At 46.0% G+C, this 20,653-nt stretch overlaps 1 protein-coding gene across 1 annotated transcript in view; it reads right to left on the reverse strand.

Annotated features, from left to right (window-relative positions):
* The window catches only part of ARNT2 (aryl hydrocarbon receptor nuclear translocator 2), a 119,748-nt gene that overhangs the window by 22,290 nt on the left and 76,805 nt on the right, over nucleotides 1-20,653 (reverse strand). Inside the window, exons 12-15 of the mRNA XM_044438818.1 lie at nucleotides 15,907-16,058; nucleotides 8,154-8,226; nucleotides 5,139-5,262; nucleotides 782-881 (exon numbers count right to left, since the gene is read on the reverse strand). Coding sequence (XP_044294753.1) covers nucleotides 782-881; nucleotides 5,139-5,262; nucleotides 8,154-8,226; nucleotides 15,907-16,058 — 449 coding nt within the window. The remainder of the gene's footprint in view (nucleotides 1-781; nucleotides 882-5,138; nucleotides 5,263-8,153; nucleotides 8,227-15,906; nucleotides 16,059-20,653) is intronic.

The raw sequence follows: 20,653 nt of genomic DNA on the forward strand, positions 1-20,653 counted from the left end.
ACACATCGGTTAATTCCATTTAAGAGGAGGCATTCATCCTATGCAAGGGAGAAGCCATGCCTCTTTTTAGAATGGCATCTGTATTTTGCATTTTTATAGCTGTTTTTTAAAAAATGATAAGTCAAGTGTACATCTTACTGAAAAAAGACTGAGGACTGGCATTCAAGCTTTTATTATCATTTCTCGGAGTAGATCAGGAGTAAATCTGAGGAGTAAATCTAAAAGCTGGTGCAGTGTAGACGCTGTAGGATAGAGCCACAGATCAGGAGGTTCCCAGTTCAAATCTTGACTCTGCTATGAACATATTAGATAGCCTTAACTATACCCCTCTTGCTCTCTCTGAGCCTCAGTCTCCCCATCTGCAATATGGGGCTAAAAATACTAGCTAACTATAAGGATTACAACTCCGTAACATTTGTGGAGCACTTTGAACACTTTGGCACTTTCAAACATGCAGCAGCCTGGCCCTGGATGCTTATGGGCTGTAAGAATCTGATAGGTCCATACTGGTTGAGGGTGCAAATATCAGCAGTTTACTGGCTTTCAAAACCCCAAACCAGCTGTTGAGCAGAAACAGTCAAACTCTAGCAGTAGATGATTTGAAAGTAGCATTAGACTCCTCCAGAACAAAGTGGTCCCTGGACTGTGGCAACAACAATTGTTTCCAACAGGAAAAATTATATCATCATGTTGCTAAAGAACAAGGACAGCCATTTGGTAACTGCCTTTTCTGTGACTGCCTTTTCTTTGCAGCAATTCAGTCCACTATGATGTACCATACCTGAAAGATTTCCCAGAATGTCCTGGTTGGAAGGGGCTTCCTTGGGAGTAGATCTGTTGGTTTCCCGTCGTGGATGCTGAAGGCATCATCTTTTTATCAGCTACAAGAACAACCACAGAAAGGGAAGTTTCCGGCTGACAGGATGTATTTATTTGCATCGATCCAAGATAATTCCCCCGCCTCCACCTTTCCTCCAAGGAGCCAGAGGCAGTGCACATGACCCCCTCCTTCTCATTTTATCCTCACAACAAGCTTGTGGGGTAGGTCAGGCTCCAAGTCAGTGACTGGCCCTAAGACCCTCACTTAACTTCATGGATGAGCGGGGCCTAGAACCCCAGTCTCCTCAGTCCCAGTTCAGCACTCTAATCCCTGTGCCTCGCTGACTCTCCACTGATGGAATCGGTGATATCTGCACTCTACGTAGTAGTGGAAAGAGGCTTCCTATTCTAGTCCCTTGTAACAAAACACAAGCAAAAATCTGGCAGGAGTCCCCTTGCAGAGCACAATAGGAAATACTGTGGCTATTCAAAGGATTTCTTTGGGCCAAACAAAGCCTCCAGTTAGAGCAGCTGGATTGCTGCTGAATTCTTACACCTGGTTATGAAGCGATGCTCAACCCGCCCAATGGCTGGAGGCTGGAGAGAAGAGAAGGAGTGTCTGATCATCTCGAGAACTCCAGAGGGTTGGATTTGGCCCCTAGGCCAGAACTCCAGCAGCCCTAGAGTAGACTGGGGCAGACCAGAGGATGTGGCCATCTTGGGAGAGCAAGATTCCCAATCCTCTGGCCTGAACTATGGCAGCTTCTTATGTTCCTGTACTCTGCATTGACCCAAGCTGCTCCTACTGGAGGCCGGATGTGTGTGCTTTGGAGGACGAGCCATGACGCAGGCAAAATGCAGCCAGTCCTGTCTGTGGCTGATCTCACTAGTGATGCTGCACGTGCCAAGCAGCTCTTTTGCCTGGCGCTTGGTTCCTGCAGGAGTGAATCACAGGTAGAGACAGTTGAAAACAAGTTGCTGACCAGGGAAGCGTGCTGTACTGTACAGTTCAGTTCAGTTCAAGTTTATTTACCTTGGCCTTCAGCCATAGCAAAGCACATGACTATAAAATGCATTAGAGGCACCACGATGATATTACACAGAAATGCATCTTCACCAAAGACATTGCATAACTGTTGGAAACCGTTTCCTGGGATATTTATGTAATGATGCTCATATTTCAAATTTGCAGTCAAATAGTTTGAAAACTCTGGCAAAACAAAAAGGGCTATATTTTAAGGGAGGGTGAGGTGGTGGACAGACGAGGCCTGCATGTTCTCAGCGTGTGGTTGTCTTTGAAGGACGGTTTTCAATGAGCACAAAATAGGGACACCTAAGTACGGAGAAGCTAGGTCACATCAACTGTCATCTCTGTTGTATCAGTGAACCTGGTTGCCAGTGTGTTTCTGGGCCCAGTTTAAGATACTAGTGCTGACCTTTGAATCCTTAGACCAACCCTTAAACCACCTCATGGGGTGGTTTTTATGAAGATAAAATGGAGAGGAAGGAGAAACTTGTAAGCCACCTTGGGTTCCTTGAAAGAGAAAGAAAAGCAGGGTATAAATGTGGTGAGGTTGATGATGCTAAACCACGGATGGGGACCTTTGGGGGGGCTGCATTGCCCCCCTGAGCCCAGCAGAAGATGCCCCCCTTGTGGGTGATTGTACTCTCACACCTGTGGCAAAAATCATGGCAACTCTGCAGGCAAATATGTTGGGTGGGGAGCGTGTGCTTTGGCACAACTGCACTTTAGGGAATGCGATTCTGCCTGCAAAGAAGAAATGTGCTCTCCATGCCCACCGCATGCCTGCAAACTTGTCGTGATTTTTGCCATGGCAAATTCGACAACTGCACAGCAGCAGCAAGGAAACACAGCAGAGACACAGCCATTGCCATGGAAGCCACAGGCAGCTCATGGGTCTTGTGTGGCCCATCCTGCTCACAAATGCTTTTCTGGGACACCTTGGCCTGCACCAAACCGAGATCAGCACTGAACGACCTGCTTGCCTGCCTGCCTGGCAGAGCTGCTGCACCGACAAGCAGAGGCACAAACCTTTGTTGGTAATGGCCCCTCTCCCCATGGTTGTTTGCTAGGCCCCATCAGTGCAGCCCTAAAGTCTTACCTCTTCACAGTGACCTATAACTGCGTTAGGGTTTCACCAGGCACTATTGTTCACATTATGCTATCTGGTTTTTCCTGTTCTTCTTGGTTTTTTAAAATCATTTTTGTGCGCAGGATTATGATTTGGAATCTTGCTGTTGGCCTTCTCAGATGGGTCCTGCCTAAAGCAACTTGTAGACCAAAACCTCTGGAGGGCCAGAACCAGCCAACAGAGTTAACAGTGGAGGATAACGGGAGTTGTCAGTCAAAGCAGTTGGAGGGCCCCAGGTTGCCCACTCATGCCCTAAAGGTGCTTACATGCCCTATAAATAGCTAAATAAATGGAACTGGGTTGTTGAATGCATAAAATGGGATCCTGTGTACTGCCTTGAGAACTCTGGAGGAAAGCAGGAGGAAAGTGTAATAAATGCATTAAAATGTTTTCATTTGCCAGTTACAGTTCTACCTTTTGTGCAATAGACATGCAACCGCCCCAGAATCTGTGGAAGGCAGCTCCATCCTGAAATCTTTAAAACTGGATATACATGTAATGCCAGAAATCACAGTTAAAAAATAACAACCCACTAACAAGAAAGCCACACATACTCATACACACACAGACACAATCTGGACCACATGAACTGAAGTCCAGGTTATATAAGGATGCTTTTTACACATGCTTCCCAAAGGCAGTAAATCCATACAATCTGAATAATATTAAAGTGCACAGTGAAATTAGAAAATGCTTGACAATCACATGAATTTATACAATAAGAGTCCCTATTTTAGATCCTTTCTTTGCAGCATGAGGCCAGTAACACAGCCTGGTTGCCAAGAAAAGCCACCTTACGAAGTTTCCTCAGGAAATCTGATTTGAGCCATTTGGCTGGGTGTTTCCACAGGGGGAAGTTGCCGAGGGGGAATTCCTTGTTTCTCTATCTGGAGGTTGTGTGAGTACAGGAATATATATAATTTCTGTCTTGTAAGTCCTGTTGCTTATAAACACAGGACTGTATCAATAAGGGAACTTCTTCTTGCTAAGATTACGTGCTTGACGGCTACAGAGCCAATGTCCCTGCTATGATGTACTCCTCTGTGTCAGCTCCAGCTATTTGCACAAAGTAAACCAGAGAAAACCCATCCAAAATCAACACAATATGGACTCTTCAGAATAACATGAAGGTTTGCCTGCATATTTCTGGCCACATCTAAGGGCCAAAACAAGGCGACGTTTTGCCAATACGTGGATGACTCCCAGCTCTGCCTCTTCTTGTCTCATCCAGGAGAGGCAGGGGGCATTCTGAACCTGTGACGGGCCAGGTAGTCAGAATCAGACCCCTGTGTGCAATCCTCGCTTGCAGGGAAAGCACAAATGGTAGGAATGGAGGAAGGCAGGATCTGCTCTATCAGAGCATTGGCCCAACTAGCTCAGTTAATCGGCACCACTTCTTCCAGGGTTTGGATGGGATTGCTCAGGGCAACACCGCCTGAGATCATGGCGATCACGATTCAGGCTCCCTGCATACAAAGCATGTGGTTCTACTACTGAGCGATGGGCCTTCCCTTAAAAGGGAAGGTGGTGCTGGCCCTCCTGGGGTCCCAATCCAATTTGCCAAATTTCCCCATCTGTTCATGTCCCCTCCCCTCCCCTCCCCTTTGTAGGCCTTTCCACAGCCCATTAACTCCAGTATAAGAGGCAGTTAGTGGGGTGAAGAGTGGGATGGTGTCACTGCCCACATGTGGGCGTCCCAGAGACATCCGCTTCGCCACGGCTGCCGTGCAGTTCTGGAACCTGCCTTTGGTCTGATCCAGCCTGGCCCTGCTCTCATTCTCACAATGGAAGGCCTGGAGACCGTGGCTGCGATCTGCACAACATGTTGCTGTGGGAGCATCCCTCTATCAAACTACGCACCCACTCCTTCCTCCAGCATGTGGCTCGCTGCCAAACTGGGCCTCCTGGTATTAAGCGCAAGGGCCTGGTCTAGCCAAGATGCCCCCCTCCCAGACTCATGGAAATGCTGTATGAAACGAAACAACTCGTGTGAAGGAGGATACACAGTTCATTGAGTTGACCTTTGAAATGGCGTGTGCATGTGCGCATGCACACATGTCTATGTGCTTGGCACCTCATCATGATGCATCAAGCACTTAAATCCAGAATGAAGGGCCATGACTAGAAGCAATAAAAAACATCTGCAGTGCAAGGAACTTTACTTACAGGTCGTGATGCCAGCAAACATCTCAGCAAACCTTGGATCCCTCTCTTGGGAGAAGATGGCATCTGGCTTTTCCACTGGCTTCCCACCCTCATGAACATTTGACTGAATACTTGGAACAGGTACCTGTTTGGGAGGCATGGAGAGAGAAATGACACTGTTCCGCAACAGTGAGGTTCTGCCCAGCTGTTCTGAGTACTCTCTCTCCCTCCAGCAGACCCAGACGCAACTTTAGAAGTACCACACTTTTATTACAACTTAACAGGTCACAGAGCAGTATAAATCAGAGCCTTTTCCTCAAGATGTGGGAGAATCATCTGCTCATGTAGGGGAAGTGTGACCCCATCCAAGACAGGACAATGGCCATCTAGTCTGTCAGACAAATCATTAACCAACAGCACTTCCATCTTGCCAGGACTGAGTTTCAGTTTATTGATTTTAATCTAGAGATCAAAACTGTTACTATTCCATGTGGTTTATTCATTTGTCTGCTACATTTATACGCCACCTTTCCCTCCAAAGAGCACAGAAACATACATGGTTGCATTGGCTGGGCTCTACTGGAACAATGACAAGGAGGTGCTGATGGCAGGTCAGGGGCATGGGGAATCTTCTCAGCACCCCAAAACCAGGACTATTTCTTGATGGCATGCCAAGGCCTCATGGTTAGGAAGTGCACTGCGAGGTAATGGCCCTGAAGCGGCCTTCCTGGTATTTTCTGCAGGGGAGGGCTGCTTTGCCGTGCCCCTCCCCACCTTTTCCCAGGAAGTGGGAAATACTGTGTGTACACTGGCAGAGTCCGCAGCAGTGGGACAGAAATACTTCACAAAAGCTGTGGCCTGCCACTTGGCTTCCCCTCCTGTTGGAGGAAATGAAATGGCCACCAAGAAGAGGGCTGTAAGCGTTCTTTTGCTTGTTTATATTCAGAGTCCTTGTTGCCTCATTGCATCCAATAGACTGTATATAAACTTCAGCACAGGTGTATATAAACTGTATATAGGCAGACAAGGCTAGGGCATTGTTCTGATCCCTCCCTCCCTCTTCCTCCCTGCTGCTTTGGAAAGAACTGCAGCCATGGATTCCCAAGCTTGCTGAAGTGACCTGGACAGCCTCCAGGAAGGAGAAAAGAGCACATCCCAGTGGGACAGGAAAGGATCAGCAGGGAGAGGCAGGCATCTGCTGGATCCTGCCCTGCTCCTGGCAGTGCCGCTTTTCTAAAGAGGCTCAAGGCCCATCTAGAGAAGAAAATGCAAAGGGAGGATGAAGAGATAAAAAGCACTTTCTATCACTTCTCCTGCCCTGTCAGCGGCGACCAGCAGAGCATAAGATACTCAAAAGCACAGATACTCAGGACTCAGTCACCCTCTATCTGCTATACTGCTAGTGTTGCTTATTTAATGCCTTCTAAAGGAAAGGGATCTTAACAATTGCTGCATCTCAGAGCAGGAATTTAGCTATTCTTTGTACAGATGACAAATATGCCAATTTCAGTCACGTTTTTGTAGCCTTACATTAATTCCATTCTGCTTTAAAATCCATTTTTTAAAGGTTTGCATGAAAATGCATAACCATTTCTTTGGCATTGATATTATATGCATTTTTGTACACAATGTTGCCTAGCACATGCATTTTCGCAAGTCATTTCCCTAAGTGCAATGACTCTCTGGATAGTAATTTCACTAATATAGTCATTTTCTCCTGTGCTTCCCTTAAGATATGTAACTTTTGTTTGGAGAGAGTGATTAAAAAATTCAGCAAAGTGTGCACAGCAGGACAGCTGCATGTTCATTCAGGCATTGCTTCAGGAAAAGCAAATGTAAAAGCAAACCCAGTGAAATTACCATGACTTGCATGATAGCTGTGAATCCAAGGAAGACAAGGCCACTCAAAGAAGAAACTACAGTGGTACCTCGACTCATGAAATTAATCCGTTCCAGGACTCTGGTCGTGACCCAAACTGGTTATGAGCCGAGTCGAATTTCCCCATAAGGTTCAATGTAAATAAGGTTAATCCGTTCTGTAAATATTTTTTTTAATCACAGGGAAGACGGGTATGATCGCGGGCAGGCTCGGGGGGGAGATGGATGCGATTGCGGGTGTGCTCACGGGGGCGGGGGGTAGACAGGTGCGATCGCAATCGTCACCCAATGTGGAGTTCGCAATCTGAGGAAAAATTTTCCTAAAATTTCTGTTCACGACCCGATTTAGTCATGAACTGAGGCATTTGTGAGCCGAGGTACCACCGTATAGCAATAAAACACAGAAGGTGGAAAACATGCAATATTTGACAACAACGACTTGATTCAGATAGCACAACAAGCTACAAGGTTCTGTATGGGTTGTCATTGAACCATGGGTTGTTCAGCTGTGGGTTATTCTGCTGTCTGAACCCAGCTAAGCTGGGGGTGTGAGGATCAGGCTGGATTCCGTTTCTCTTGCACTCACTGGGCTTCTTTCCCATGCTTGGCCCTGGCTAGAAAGTAAGCTGAGCTCAATCAAGTCTACGAACACTTAGGAATGCTGGCAGCTTTTTTGAACTAAGTGTGCAAAGTAAACAAACCCTGCAAGTTGCAGGTGCGTTAAGCAGAGGTCTGCCTGAACTCACTTCCTGCCAGATACTCATGCGTGAAGCAGATTTAGGACAGAGAGAAAGCAGGTCAGAGTCTGAGGGGCCAAGCTGAGGAAACTGATCAATTTCCATCTCCAAACAGGATTCCTTACACACCCCTAAGCCAAAATAACAGACCATGAACAGCCTGTGAAGAGAAACCATGGTTTGCTGTTGGGTTGTGCACTGAGGTTGTACCCCATGATTTGCTATCTCAGTTGGGTACAAACCACACAATAACTCATGATTCAATGACAAACCACATTCAACCCGTGTTCAATCTATACTCAGCCCATGAGTGTGGATTGTTGTGTTGTTTGAACCCAGTCAATATGTGCTTAGATCTCCAATTCTTGCCTTAAAACACAATCACCCAAGCATTGTGATCAGCTCGCCACATATGTCTCACCTGAGATAAGTCATATGATGACAAGCCATCCCTCTGATGTACTTCAAGCTCAGCTTGTTGCTGCTGAAGTTGCCTGGAAAGAGGAAAGAGAAGTTTTGGCTGTGGGTGCTGTTGAGACTGCAGGAACATATGGAATTAACAGGAAGCGTATTCAGTTGGCCCAAGTACTTGCCAGTCCAACAAAGAAAACCATGCTGTGTCAGACCTAGGATCCATCTTCTCCAGGCCTCTGTTCATGTGGCAGCCAACCAGGTGCCCACAGGGAGCCCAAAAGCAGGACAGGCATGCAACAGCCCGAGGCTGGCATGCAACCTCTTACCTGTTCCCTCTTCTTCACCCATTGTTCACCTGTCCCCCTGGCTACAAGCAAGAATAGGTTAAAATTAACATACCTTTATTAAAAGCATGCTGGGAAGGGGGCTTAAAGATACCAACAGACCATTCTCTTTGGGACAAGTGCTGTATTCTGGGTCACCTAAGTGAATGCAGGCAAGGCGGAGGGACTAGACTTTCATAATAGTTTTATGCCGGTACTTCAAGGTGTAAAAGATCTTCAAAAGAGCTTTAGATAGTGGAGGGTCTGACACAAGGCAGCTACATTTTTCCAGGTCATCTGCTCTGACAGAAGCATTCCAGGACAACATCTTCCTGGAATCATACAGTATGTTCAAACAAAACGCTACCAATGTTTGCAATTCTGGCTCTTCTACTTTTTCCCTACTTTGCTTAGTTTTAACGAAAATATTAGCAGCAGTAAAATCAATGGCCTATTTATGTGCATCCCAGAACAAAAAATCTGAAAAATGTAAGGCTAAGTAGTTACAAGAAGAACACAGTGCAACATACCAATGGCTATAGACTCTTCCTGACAACAGGCTGCATGCATGCACAGAGTCCATATGTGTGATGCACAGAGACCACAAAAAGGAACACTGATCTGTTTTCATGGCATGGGGATCACATATTTTACAGCCAAACACTTCCAGTCCTAGGGCACATACCTGGGGCCTCCTGAAATTTCCTGGGAGGCCACAGGATTGGTTAGTGGAAAGCTGGAACGCCAAAGGCTGCCCACTCGCAACTGGTCCGGAAGGAGATGTGCTGGCTGCCTCTCGCCCAGAGATCATAGCTGGGCCTCAGAGAGGGAAAGGGGAAGCATGTGGCGGGTACAGGAAGAGGAGGCTAGAGCCAACTGACTCGTGTCAATCTCTACTGGCCCCCCAACCCCACTCCCCATGCTTTATCCAGGTGGCCAAAACCATCTGTCTAGATGAAATATATCGCACAAGCCACAGTGCTGACATAGGCCGCTGCTATCACACCCTGACGATAGAGGCTCACATGCGTCGAGCAAGTGGGCCATAGGATTCCGCCCTGCTAAGATGCAGCTATTTTACTTTGAAAGTGTTATGCTTCTATACCCTCTGCATTCAGACCAAACTGTCTGTATTCTAACAAAAAGGGTTCTGCTTAATAGTTTTCTTTAGCTTTTTCCAGGTTATGTTTGGCCCATGTTCAATGGACTGGGGAAAATAATATAAAAATGTTAAAGATGCATTTTGTCCAGAAAGCTAAAACTGTTTGCTTTACTTTTGCTCCAAAACAGGCAAGGGAGAAGGACAACCAATGAGCTGGGAAGGATCAGGATGGCACAAATCCATGGAAGACCAAGAGTTGCAACACCACCATCATGGATCTGGAAGCATGTGCAGTTGCAGTGCCCCCAGTGGTTCTGATCCCCCCCACCCCCGCCCCACACACACACATTTAAATAACATTACATTAGAGACAATGGCTAGGGAACCTACAATCTTCCTATGTGAGCTTCCTGAAATCTCATCTGAACCCTGAAGAAAGGAAGGAAGGAAGGAAGGAAGGAAGGAAGGAAGGAAGGAAGGAAGGAAATCCAGTTATTTAAACGCACAAGGCATCCCGCAGGGAATAGCCTTAATCCAATTATGAGAACTTGGGAAATAAATTCAAATGCGCAGTAGCCACGGAGCTGACTTCAAAGGAAGCTGACACATTCAATAAAAGGAAGGTGGAATGAATCAGACAGGATGCCAAGAAATCTATGAGAAATCGCTGTACAAACCTCTCAATTCTATGTCTGGTGTCAGGTGCTCTTAAAGAAATGCCAAACAGGGGATCTATTGAAACCTGTAAGGCTGTCTCACATGCATTTTTCTTTACATGAGCATTTTCATGGTTAGCCATGAGGCCTGACATCCAATTAAAGAAATCTTGTTACATTAACCATATGAGCTTCAACTGACTGACTCTGCCGGTGAATAAAAACAATGCTGAGGAAGCAGCCAAACTTCAGTTGCCGATATGTACATTTTGCCCCCTGACAGGCGGGGGACAGGGACAGTGAGCCAGAAAGGAACATGGGAAACACCTCCATGCATGTATTCATCGACGACATGTCCACTGGAACACAGGACAATGTATGCGCTCTTCTTTACCTTCACAGCAAGCCTGTGAGGTAGGTTAGGCTGAGAGAAAGCAGTTGGCCTTAGTTCACCTGCTGAACTTCATGGTGTGAAGAGCACTGTAATTTGGGCTTGTCCATGTCCAGTCATTGTACAACTCTCTAGCCACTATATCAAGGGTATTAACTCGGCACCTTTCAGCTGATTTGGGCTACAAATCCCATAATCCCTGGCTATTGTGGTTGACGCTGATAGGCGTTTTAGTCCAAAACATCTGGAAGTTGCCAACATAGAAACATAGCGAGTCAGAGTCAGAAGGGGATTCCCAGGCTGGAGGGTCAGACTAGATGTCCTGGGAGACCCCTTCTGACTCGCTCTGTTTCTATGTGTTTGCTATTGGTTTACTGGAGCATGCTCTGTGTGGGGCCATTCTTGAAAAGTACTCAGAAACACCAGCAGCATCAAATCATGACCAGTGCGGTCTTAGTCCAAGCCAGTCCTTTGGAGCATACTACCATGTTGCTAGATCGCATTTCTGAGCTCAGTTCCAATCAATGGCTATCAGTTTAATGCTGCAACCCTTTGGAAGCCACATTGCGAGCAGTATCGTCTTCTCCGGGGGGGGGGGGGCTTGTGCGCCGTCGGACGTCTGGGCCTGCAGCTCCAATCGTTTCTCTCCACTGCCTGTGCTGGCTCAGGTTCTGGGAGTGGGAGGGACGGGTCTGCTCATGCAGGGCCCTTAGCAACTGAAGACCCAGGTCATCAGAGAAGGCTCTGCTTTGTGCCCCACCCCTTTTGGAGAGAGCATTGGTGGAAGGAGACACCGAGGGAACGTTTTCCACTGCAGCCCCTGCTTCTGGAACTCCCTCCTCATGCCCCACACTGGCCACCTGTTTCTCTTGAAGTGTTTTATTTATTCATTCTGATCATCTGAATCCTACTCTTCCAGCAGCAGTTTCCTAGGAGGGGCAATAAAAAGTTCATAAAAATTGACCACAGTTAGTCATGGTGGGAAACAGAATTCTGCATGCATGGACTGGGCCCACAAGAAGACAAGCAGACTGATTCTAAATCTGATGAGGAAAGGTGAGCCAGAAGAGGCTGGCGAGACACCAAGGACAAAGGAGTTAGTGGCCATGAAAAAGAGCAAGGAGAGACAGGAGGGGATCCAGCTGTCATCAAATCTCCTGAAGGACAGCCAAGTTGGACCTTCTGAAGCTGTGGGAATGCGGGCTCCCAACAACGAGGAGAAGCAGGGAGGATACAAGACAGGTGCAATTGGAGGCTCAGCATAGAGCCCTCTGAGACACTTGCAGCCAGGGAGGTCATCACGCAGACAGAGCTGCTTTGAGGGTGAAACTTGGGAACCCATGCAGCTCAAGGGCGGGCCATAGCAGGCATGGCCGTGTTTGCAACCACTGCCTTTCATGGTGCCCTTACCTAGGGACAAGGCTCTTGCTAGGTAAGCCTTGTCTAAGACTTCTATTTCTTTTGGGTGCATGGAAAGCCGTTTGTAGCTGGAAGCAAATGCATCAAAGCAATTGACTACAAATATGACCTGATTGCTTGAAAACAAAGGGGGCTGGGGTCAGGGACCCAATACAACCCTGGAGGAGGTTTTCCCTTAGGTTTAATCAAGAGGACCTCTCTTATGCCTTTACCTAACCTTTGATGCCTGGACAGCTTGGGGCTGTCTCTTCTCCAACAGAGAGGGCCTTCTCTGGGGTGAAGCCCTGACACCTGAATATTCTTCTGAGGGCAATACGCCTAATATCAGTGCTGTACTCTTATTGGCACCAGGTTGAAAACCAGGCATTTTGAATTTTATGATAACAGTAATCATAGTAACCATAATAATGCTATTTGAAATCATTTTATGCCTTTCAGTTTTACCATGTTGCTGTTTGATTTCAGGGTGTTTTCACAGAATTACATGCTATGTTTTTATGCACATCACCCTGAAATCCTCTTTGAGTACAGTTTAGCCATTTCTTTAGTATACGTGGATAAATAATGACTAAGTCACTGGAGAACCCCTCTCCCCATGCTTAGCATGGAAGGGGAAGAGACAAAAGGTCTACTCCGCAGCTGGAGACTCTGAGGCCGAACATATCTGGTCAGTGAAAACAGGGCACTTGTCATGTTTTCTTCTGCCTCGAGTAGAGCAAAGTTGACAAAGACAAGAAAGACAGCCGGGCAAGGTTAAATTTCACATAGAACCCTCTTCTGAAGCAAAATGCAGCCCAAATGTTAAACATTCAATGCCATGCAGCTGAGTTTGGAAGGCTGTGCCCAAAATAGTTTTTTTCTTTTTCTTATTTTTATTTGCAGGGAATTGAGTGAACATGTGAACCTGATGTTTAGCTGTCTTTTCACAATGAAACTAGATTTGGAAAGCTGATGTTGCAAGCGAGAAAGGCAAAAACAAGCACTACTGCCTTTTGCAATCATCAGCACCCCCTACAGTTCTTTGAAAGGGAAAAATCCTTTCCCTTTCTGTTTTCGTTTTGGTTTGTCCTTAAACTAACAACTCTGGTTAGTTTAAGGACAAACACTTTTTATATACAGATAGTAGCTAGGACCGATGGACTTGGCAGATGGGTGGACAGGCTTGCTTGCTTGTCTGTGGCTCTCTTAATCAGGAAAGCACTCAACAGGTGCTCCTTTATTACTAAAGCAGATGTGTTTTTTTCTGCTTTGTTTAATAACACACTGCATCCTGAGGCAACAACGTAGGCAATTGCAGGTGAAGTTGAAATAGCCATTAGAAATACCTAACACTGACCTGATATGACTGCAAATAAGAAAGTCTTATGGCAACAATAAAACAATTCAGGTAGGTATTTGAGGTAGGGTCATCAGGAAAAAGTGGTCCTTGGCTTAGTGTTCTCTGGTGGGTACCCTCTCAGAACCAGCATGGTGTCATTGCTGGAGTGTCAGACTTGGCCTTAGGAGATCTGTGTTTGAATCCCCGCTCAGCTAGTGAAGCTCACTGGATGATTTTGGGCCAGCCCTGGATGGTCGGACTAACCTACCTCGCAGGGTTTTGTAAGGACAACATGGAGAAAAGCAGAGCCTTGTGAGCTGCCTGGAGTTCCTCACAGGAGGAAGAAAGGTGGACTATAAAGCAACACGACAAGACTGTACTAGCCCCTTCTCGTGAGTTTAGCTGGTGGTGGCACTCCTCTAATTGGCACTGGGCAGCCACCACGTCAAATTGCCAAAACTCTACGGTGCAGCATTGCCTGAGGCACTGTGGGAACATTAAATGGTGGCTGCTTGGCACTGAACCCCAGCTTTGTTTTGCTTTAAAGTGGGCACCAGGCAAGCATTTGTGGAGTGCCCTGCCACTGGCACTGATACTGCCTGGCAGCCAGTTTGCCAGAGTGACTTGACCAGCCTTGGGATCGGAGATGCTCTGCCAATGCCGGTGAGGGACCCGGAACCATTCAGCACTATCCTTAGCCCATTCAGACACACATGAGCAAAAGCCACCCAGAGCAGCCATCCTATGTTTATGGACAGAGCTCTCAAAAGCTGCATAAGTTTGCAAGAAGAATCAACAGGTGGATTCATAGAATAGTAAGGTTGGAAGGGGCCATGGAGGCCGTCGGGTCCAACCCCCTGCTGTTTCAGGACACCAGGTCAAAGCATCCCCCTCAGAGGGCTGTGCAATTTCTTTCTGAATGTCTCCAGTGTGGGAGAGCCCAGCACCTCTCTAGGCAGCTGGTTCCACTGCCGTATTGCTCTGACAGTGAGGAAGCTTTTCCTGATGTCCAGCCTGAACCTGGCTTGTTGCAACTTGAATTGACTGATACTCCACAACTATGTACAGCTGCACTGAGAAGCTTCTTCCTAAAAAAGGAGGGATGTCACATCTCTTTCAACATTGCTGAGTAGAAAACAACAGCCATCCATTCGCTGGAGACCTGCATGCAGCTCACCACCATATTGGGGCAACAGTAGACCAGGCTAAGTCAACTGAGGATAAATATGACAGAATCCAAGCGAGCCGTGCCCTTTCCTTTCTCTTACAGTGCACTGCAGTGTCCATCAATGCAGCCTGGAAAGGGAGAATCCTGGCACAAGTCAGCACTGGCTAATTTAAAGGCCAGACTTCTGAAGACCTCTGGACAACACAGGAACAAAAGCTTGTTTGTGAATGGTAGATCCTTCTGCTTTTATGGTTTTGCTCACATGCATCGGACCTTTATTTACTGCTACATTTTGAATATGGGTCACAAATCATACCAACAAAATCTTAGAACAGCAGTAAGAAGAACACACAGGAAGGAAATCTCAGGCACAGAAAACACTTAGATAAAAATAACATAACAGAGCACTGACATGAAGATGTGGGGGGGGGGATTAAAAAACAAACAAGCAAACCATAAAGTTGAGCCCTAAAAGCTCCCAAGTCCCATGAGACAGACTGAAAAGCAGGGCTTTAAAAATTAAAAGGGAAATGGCCTGGAAGGCTTCCATAGGTCAGAGTTCACTTTTTGGGGGTGCCACCACTGAGAAGGCCCTTCTCCTTAGTGTTCTTAGTCTGCTGTCAGATAACAATGAGATTTCACCAGGGCGCTATTTATGTGTTATAGCAAAGAAAGATGGGTTGAAAGACAGCAAGGTTGCTTGTGATCCTTTCAGAGGCCCACTCTCTAATCCAACATTTTTATCATGTTCATCACAAGCTTGTTTTGAGTAAAAACAAAAAGGTTTCCGTTTCTCCCCTTCTGATCTCATGTGACTCCAGTTTCTTGATACTTTGTGAGAAGGGAGAGGAAAACTACCCATTCAAGTTCTTCATATTATGCTTAATTTTATAAATCACTAACATGTCACCTTTAACTCACTATTCTATTTCTAAACTAAGGGCAGAAAGAAGATGCTAAACCACCTCCTGCCTGCTGCAGAAACTCCTATCAGCCTCCCAGGTCATGCAGATTGTGCTGGAATGTGAGGATACCTGTGTTCAGAAGGGCCTATTCACACGTTGCATTTTAAGGCAAACATGTAAGATCTGTTGTTGGTTTTTCCCCCAGAGAGTACATATAAAATCTTAGGTGTGAATTAAGAGAAGCGCATGTTTAGAAATACAAGGATTTCCTTCCTCATTCCTTGTCAAGTGTACACTCAAACCTGTCACACAATGTGTGAAATGGCTTGAACGGCACAGATGTGAGTCCCTTCACAGACTATGTCACTTTGGCATAGGCTTCTCTTTTCCCCTAATGAGACAAAGGAGCAACTGAAAACAAGGATGCAAAAGCAGAGAAATGCAAGGAGAGCTTAAATGTTAAGGCCTGAACACATACTTGACATTTGTGTTGGTGCAAATGATATATTCAATCTCATCTGAATATGGATTCTGGAAAGTGAAGCTGCTGGTCCTGATTAGCATCCATTCCCGATTCTTGGTGCGGAAGCGATACATCACAGAGAGCACCTGGCCCTTCAGTTTGACCACCTGCAGACAGAGAAAAGGGGGCATGTGTACCCATAAAGAAGTGTATCAACAACTGACAATCCTTTTATAGCAGGGTGGGCAACTTGTGGCCCTCCAGATTTTATGGCCTACAATTCCCCTCCCAGCTAGGGCTGATGGGCCATGCTGACTGGGGGTGATAGGGGTTGCAGCCAGAGCCATCTGGAAGGCATCGAGTTGGAGGAGGCTGCCCCAGTTGATGAGGAAAGCCGTCTTGGCATCCATCTGGTGTCCTCCCTTGTCACCTACGGGAAAATGGGCAAAGGAAGGTTCGGGGTGCAGCTCTCGCAAGTGCGTACAGCCAAAATGGGCTGCTTGTGGGTTCTCCACCACGCAGCATCCCTGAGCTACACTTCATAATTTACCGAATAGTGAGTGCGTATTTCTTATGCCTACAGCAGCTGTTTTGTTTCTTGTCTTTGGGCGATGGGGCTACACATTTGCAAGGTATGACAGGCTTGGCACAAAGCCTCTAGCGGAAAGGAACCAGCTGTTTTCCATCCTGGTATCCTCTCCCCAGAGATTTTGCATTAATTTTGAAGTGCAGGCACTCGGTGTGAGAGCCTCCACAATGCCACCACCCAAAGAAAATCCAGAAATTCAGCTGTGTGTGTTGATCCATATCTACAAACTAGTTCCAGTAGTTTTCAACTCTACTGGGGGCAGGTCTTTCGTAAAGTTCATGGGACTTAATTGCCCATTCCAGACCAAGGCACTCCAAAAATACTTTGTATCACAACAGACTAGAATATATTGTTTCTGGGAAAATTAATTTTCTCCTACTACTGTAAGAACTGCAGCTAAACTCCAAGAGAACGGAAATTCTAAGGGAGGTGGAAGTACATCAGAACCAGGACTGAGAGCTGGGACATTGCGACACCACTACCAGCTCACATCCATGTGCACAGGGGTTTCCAAACAGCCCCCTCCCATCTTGTTCTTCAAGGGAATTGAACCTCCCTCACTGCAGAGACATTACCCTGCCGGCAAAAGTGCATAAAGTCAAGGTGGTGGTTTACCCAGTTGCAATGTATGGCTGTGGAAGCTGGACCATAAGGAAGGCTGAGCGCCGAAGAATTGAGGCCTTTGAATTGTGGTGCTGGAGGAGACTCCTGCAAGTCCCTTGGACCGCAAGGCAATCAAACCGGTCAGTCCTAGAGGAGATCAACCCTGACTGCTCTTTAGAAGGCCAGATACTGAAGATGAAACTCAAATACTTTGGCCACCTAATGAGAAGGAAGGACTCCCTGGAGAAGAGCTTGATGCTGGGAACAATAGATGGCAAAAGAAGAAGGGGGCAGCAGAGGATGAGGTGGCTGGATGGAGTCACTGAAGCAGTCGGCGTGAGCTTCAGTGGACTCCGGGGGATGGTGGAGGACAGGAAGGCCTGGAGGAATGTTGTCCATGGGGTCGCGATGGGTTGGACATGACTTTGCAACTAACAACAACACTGCCAGTTATGACTACATATGAGTGTATCCTACTCTCCCTCTGAGGAACTCAGCAAAGGCGGATTTATCCCTTTCTGTCTTCACAACCATTAGTAGGGATTTGATGGCTTAGTGGGGATTTGGAACTCAAGATCTCCCTAAGGTAGCCGTGGGCCCTACTTTATAATGGGCAGCCCCTGCTACTCTGGTGCCCCGATTTGAAAAGATGTCCAATGCAAGTTCATTTTAAAGACAACGTATGCTAAGAAGCTGGGAGCACAGGGGGACTCTGAAGTTGCACATCCAGAGGTAGCAGCAGGTAGAACAGAGGCGGTCCCCCTGGCACTCTCATCCCTATGGCGAGATTTCTCTTTACACTGTGCTAATTGTTTCTAAATTTACATCTCTCTTCATATCTGTATCCATCCATCCATATTTAAACTTTTATCTTTTACATTTTTCTGTATGAATTTTATATTTGCATATATTGATTCTGTGGTCAGTGTATCGTAAACAATAAACTACTCCCATATCTATCCATCTCTTCATTATTTCTTTATTCCACTTCTATACTGTCCCTTTGGGCAGTTATTATATGCAAATGTCAAGAAATTGTGTGTCCTCGTTTGCCCTCATTTTTGGTGAAGCACTTCATCTTTTTTTACAATGAGTAAGTCACCCCCCTCGGTCCACCTGTTCCAAGTATGGTCCCTTTTCCATTCAGCTAAACTGATTCTCTGCTTTTAACTGGCTACAGGCAAAACCCTATGACTATTTGGACAAGCATCCTGGGATCTGCAGAATTTGCTTCTGCTCACACATGCAGAGAATGGAGCCCTAATAGATCTGACTGGTGAACAACTGATGAACTGGGAACTCAAGATATAACAGAAAAGGCTGACGTGGAAAGGCGAGAAATACTTTTACAGTTCTCAGAAATTGTGAGCCTGGGGAAAGAAGAAAGGGGAGGTAATGTTTCACTCAAAATAAAGCTTTTGCTTAAATATCATGAGCCATATCCTTTCAACAATAACTCTTCATTGACACACCCAACACTGGGCTCACATGTAAAATGACCAGCAGAAAATGTTCGTAAAGGATGGGAAGCAGCCACCCTCTCCAACATTTGGTGGAGAATTTTATTCGTTGTTCTTGAAGTACAATTTTTTTTGTGCAGACTTAATTTTTCCCACCCAGATGAATGACTTAACTTTGCCAGGAAGTAAAAACCCTGAAACACATCCTGGAAATGGGCCAAACACTGCAAAATCCCTCCCTATATCAGCTTGCCCAGCGTAGTTCCTGATAAGGTCAGCAATTTGAAAACGTCCAGTTTTCACTGGCTTTACTGCACAGCCATTCATCTTGTGGCAACATACCAGGCACCAGGGCCTTTGAGAAACCCTTGTACAAGGGTTCTGGAAAACAAATCACAGAAACAGATACATAAATTCATAGGGATGTGTGAACAGTCATTTTGTGGGTAGGGGTCCCTCAGATTCCCCAGGGCTGGCTTTCTGGACTTGTGGCTGGGAGTCTGACTTCCTGGCCAGCACACCAAGTGCTTGTGCAGGTGCCCCCCAGAAGCGAGCCCAGGCGAACGCAGTGCAAGCAACATCCCTCTCCTGCTTGTAATGCACATGCTGCAGAAGAGGGCTACTGGCCATGCACCCAGAGTTCCACGGGCATCTGTGGGTTTCTTCCCAGCTCAGCTCGCTTTCTAAGCAAGGGCTGAGTAGGAGGAAAAGTCTGGCAAACAGAAGAGGGCCGGATTACGTGGAAAATCACCAGAACCCTAAAATCTATATTTAAAAACCTGATTGCATCCCTAACTGCAGCTATGCAATATCTAAGATCATCTCCAAAGGTCCTTCTCCAGGAGCTCCCTCTAAAGAATGTGAAGAGAGAAGCTACTTGGGGAAGGGCCTTTTCAGCAGTGGCACCTCATTTATGGAATCCTCTCCCCAGGGAGCTCTGCCTGGTGCTGACACTGTGCATGTCCTGGAGCCAGGCAAAAGCTTTTTTTTATTCATTCAGCATCTTCATGTCTAAGCAACATGTTATTAATATCTACAGCCAGGTCTTTATTTTCAGTTTTGATTCTTGTTTTCATTTGTTTTAACTGGGATTTTGTATTTATTAATTTGTTTAATTTCATTGTAATTTGTTTTGTTGAGTTTTACTTATTGTTTAAGCAGATTGTTTTATTGATTGTTAATCTGTTTTAATACATTGTATTATGTCCGCTTTTTATTGTGTGTAAACCATTCAGAGAGCCACCATGGCTGAGTGAACAGTATACAATTTTTAATAAATAAATAAATTTGGGGGTGGCACAAATTGCATATTCGCTAGGGATGAGTATCTAAAGTGAAGGATTTCTGAACCTTTTGCAGATTCTCAGGAGAGGGGAATTTGGAAAAAGTGACGCTGTGTGCATGGCACCGTGAGTGAAGCCAACCGCCAAGAGCAGGATGCCAAAGGGAGCAGCCGCCGGGACCACAGCCGAGCGCACAGTGGTTAAGAGCGACGGCTCGGCCACCAGAAGGAACAGCAGAACTGCCATCAGTCTGTGAACCGGGAAGTCGACTAAGCAATTTAGGCAGGGTTGAGAATAACTCATGAAATGCCTATTAGGAACACCCTGCTTTCAGAAATTCGACCAATAGATATCCTGGATATGTGCTGTCACTCTTTGGCAAGGCAAACATACTTGAGGGAATAAACTGAGAAGATTTTGCACACTCCATATATAACCTTTTCAAATTAGCTATCAGCATTTTGACTAGGAAAATGCGAAAAATGCATTCCAGGAATGGGTCTAAGGTAATATGATTGGCTGTTAAGCATGGCAAGAGACGCATCTGGAACATGCCAAACTGTTTGGCAAAAGACATGCTGGTTCAATTGAAATCAATTTGTCTTACAAGGACATGTATCCAGATAGTGCTCTGGAAACCTGAAGAATTCCATATGAATTACTTCCATATGCTCATGTGTTACTGCCGTAGAATCTGAATGCTCATTTGAATCATTTGCATCCAGAGCCAAAATGTTCAGGAGTTGTACATTTATTTTTGATGATTTAAAGTAATCAGTGAAAGAAATCAATTATGTAGCATGGGTGGTATTTTCTGAGCAAGTTAA

The sequence above is a fragment of the Varanus komodoensis genome, unplaced genomic scaffold (assembly GCF_004798865.1).
Source record: "Varanus komodoensis strain SLA01 unplaced genomic scaffold, ASM479886v1 scaffold33, whole genome shotgun sequence".
Lineage (NCBI taxonomy): Eukaryota > Metazoa > Chordata > Lepidosauria > Squamata > Varanidae > Varanus > Varanus komodoensis.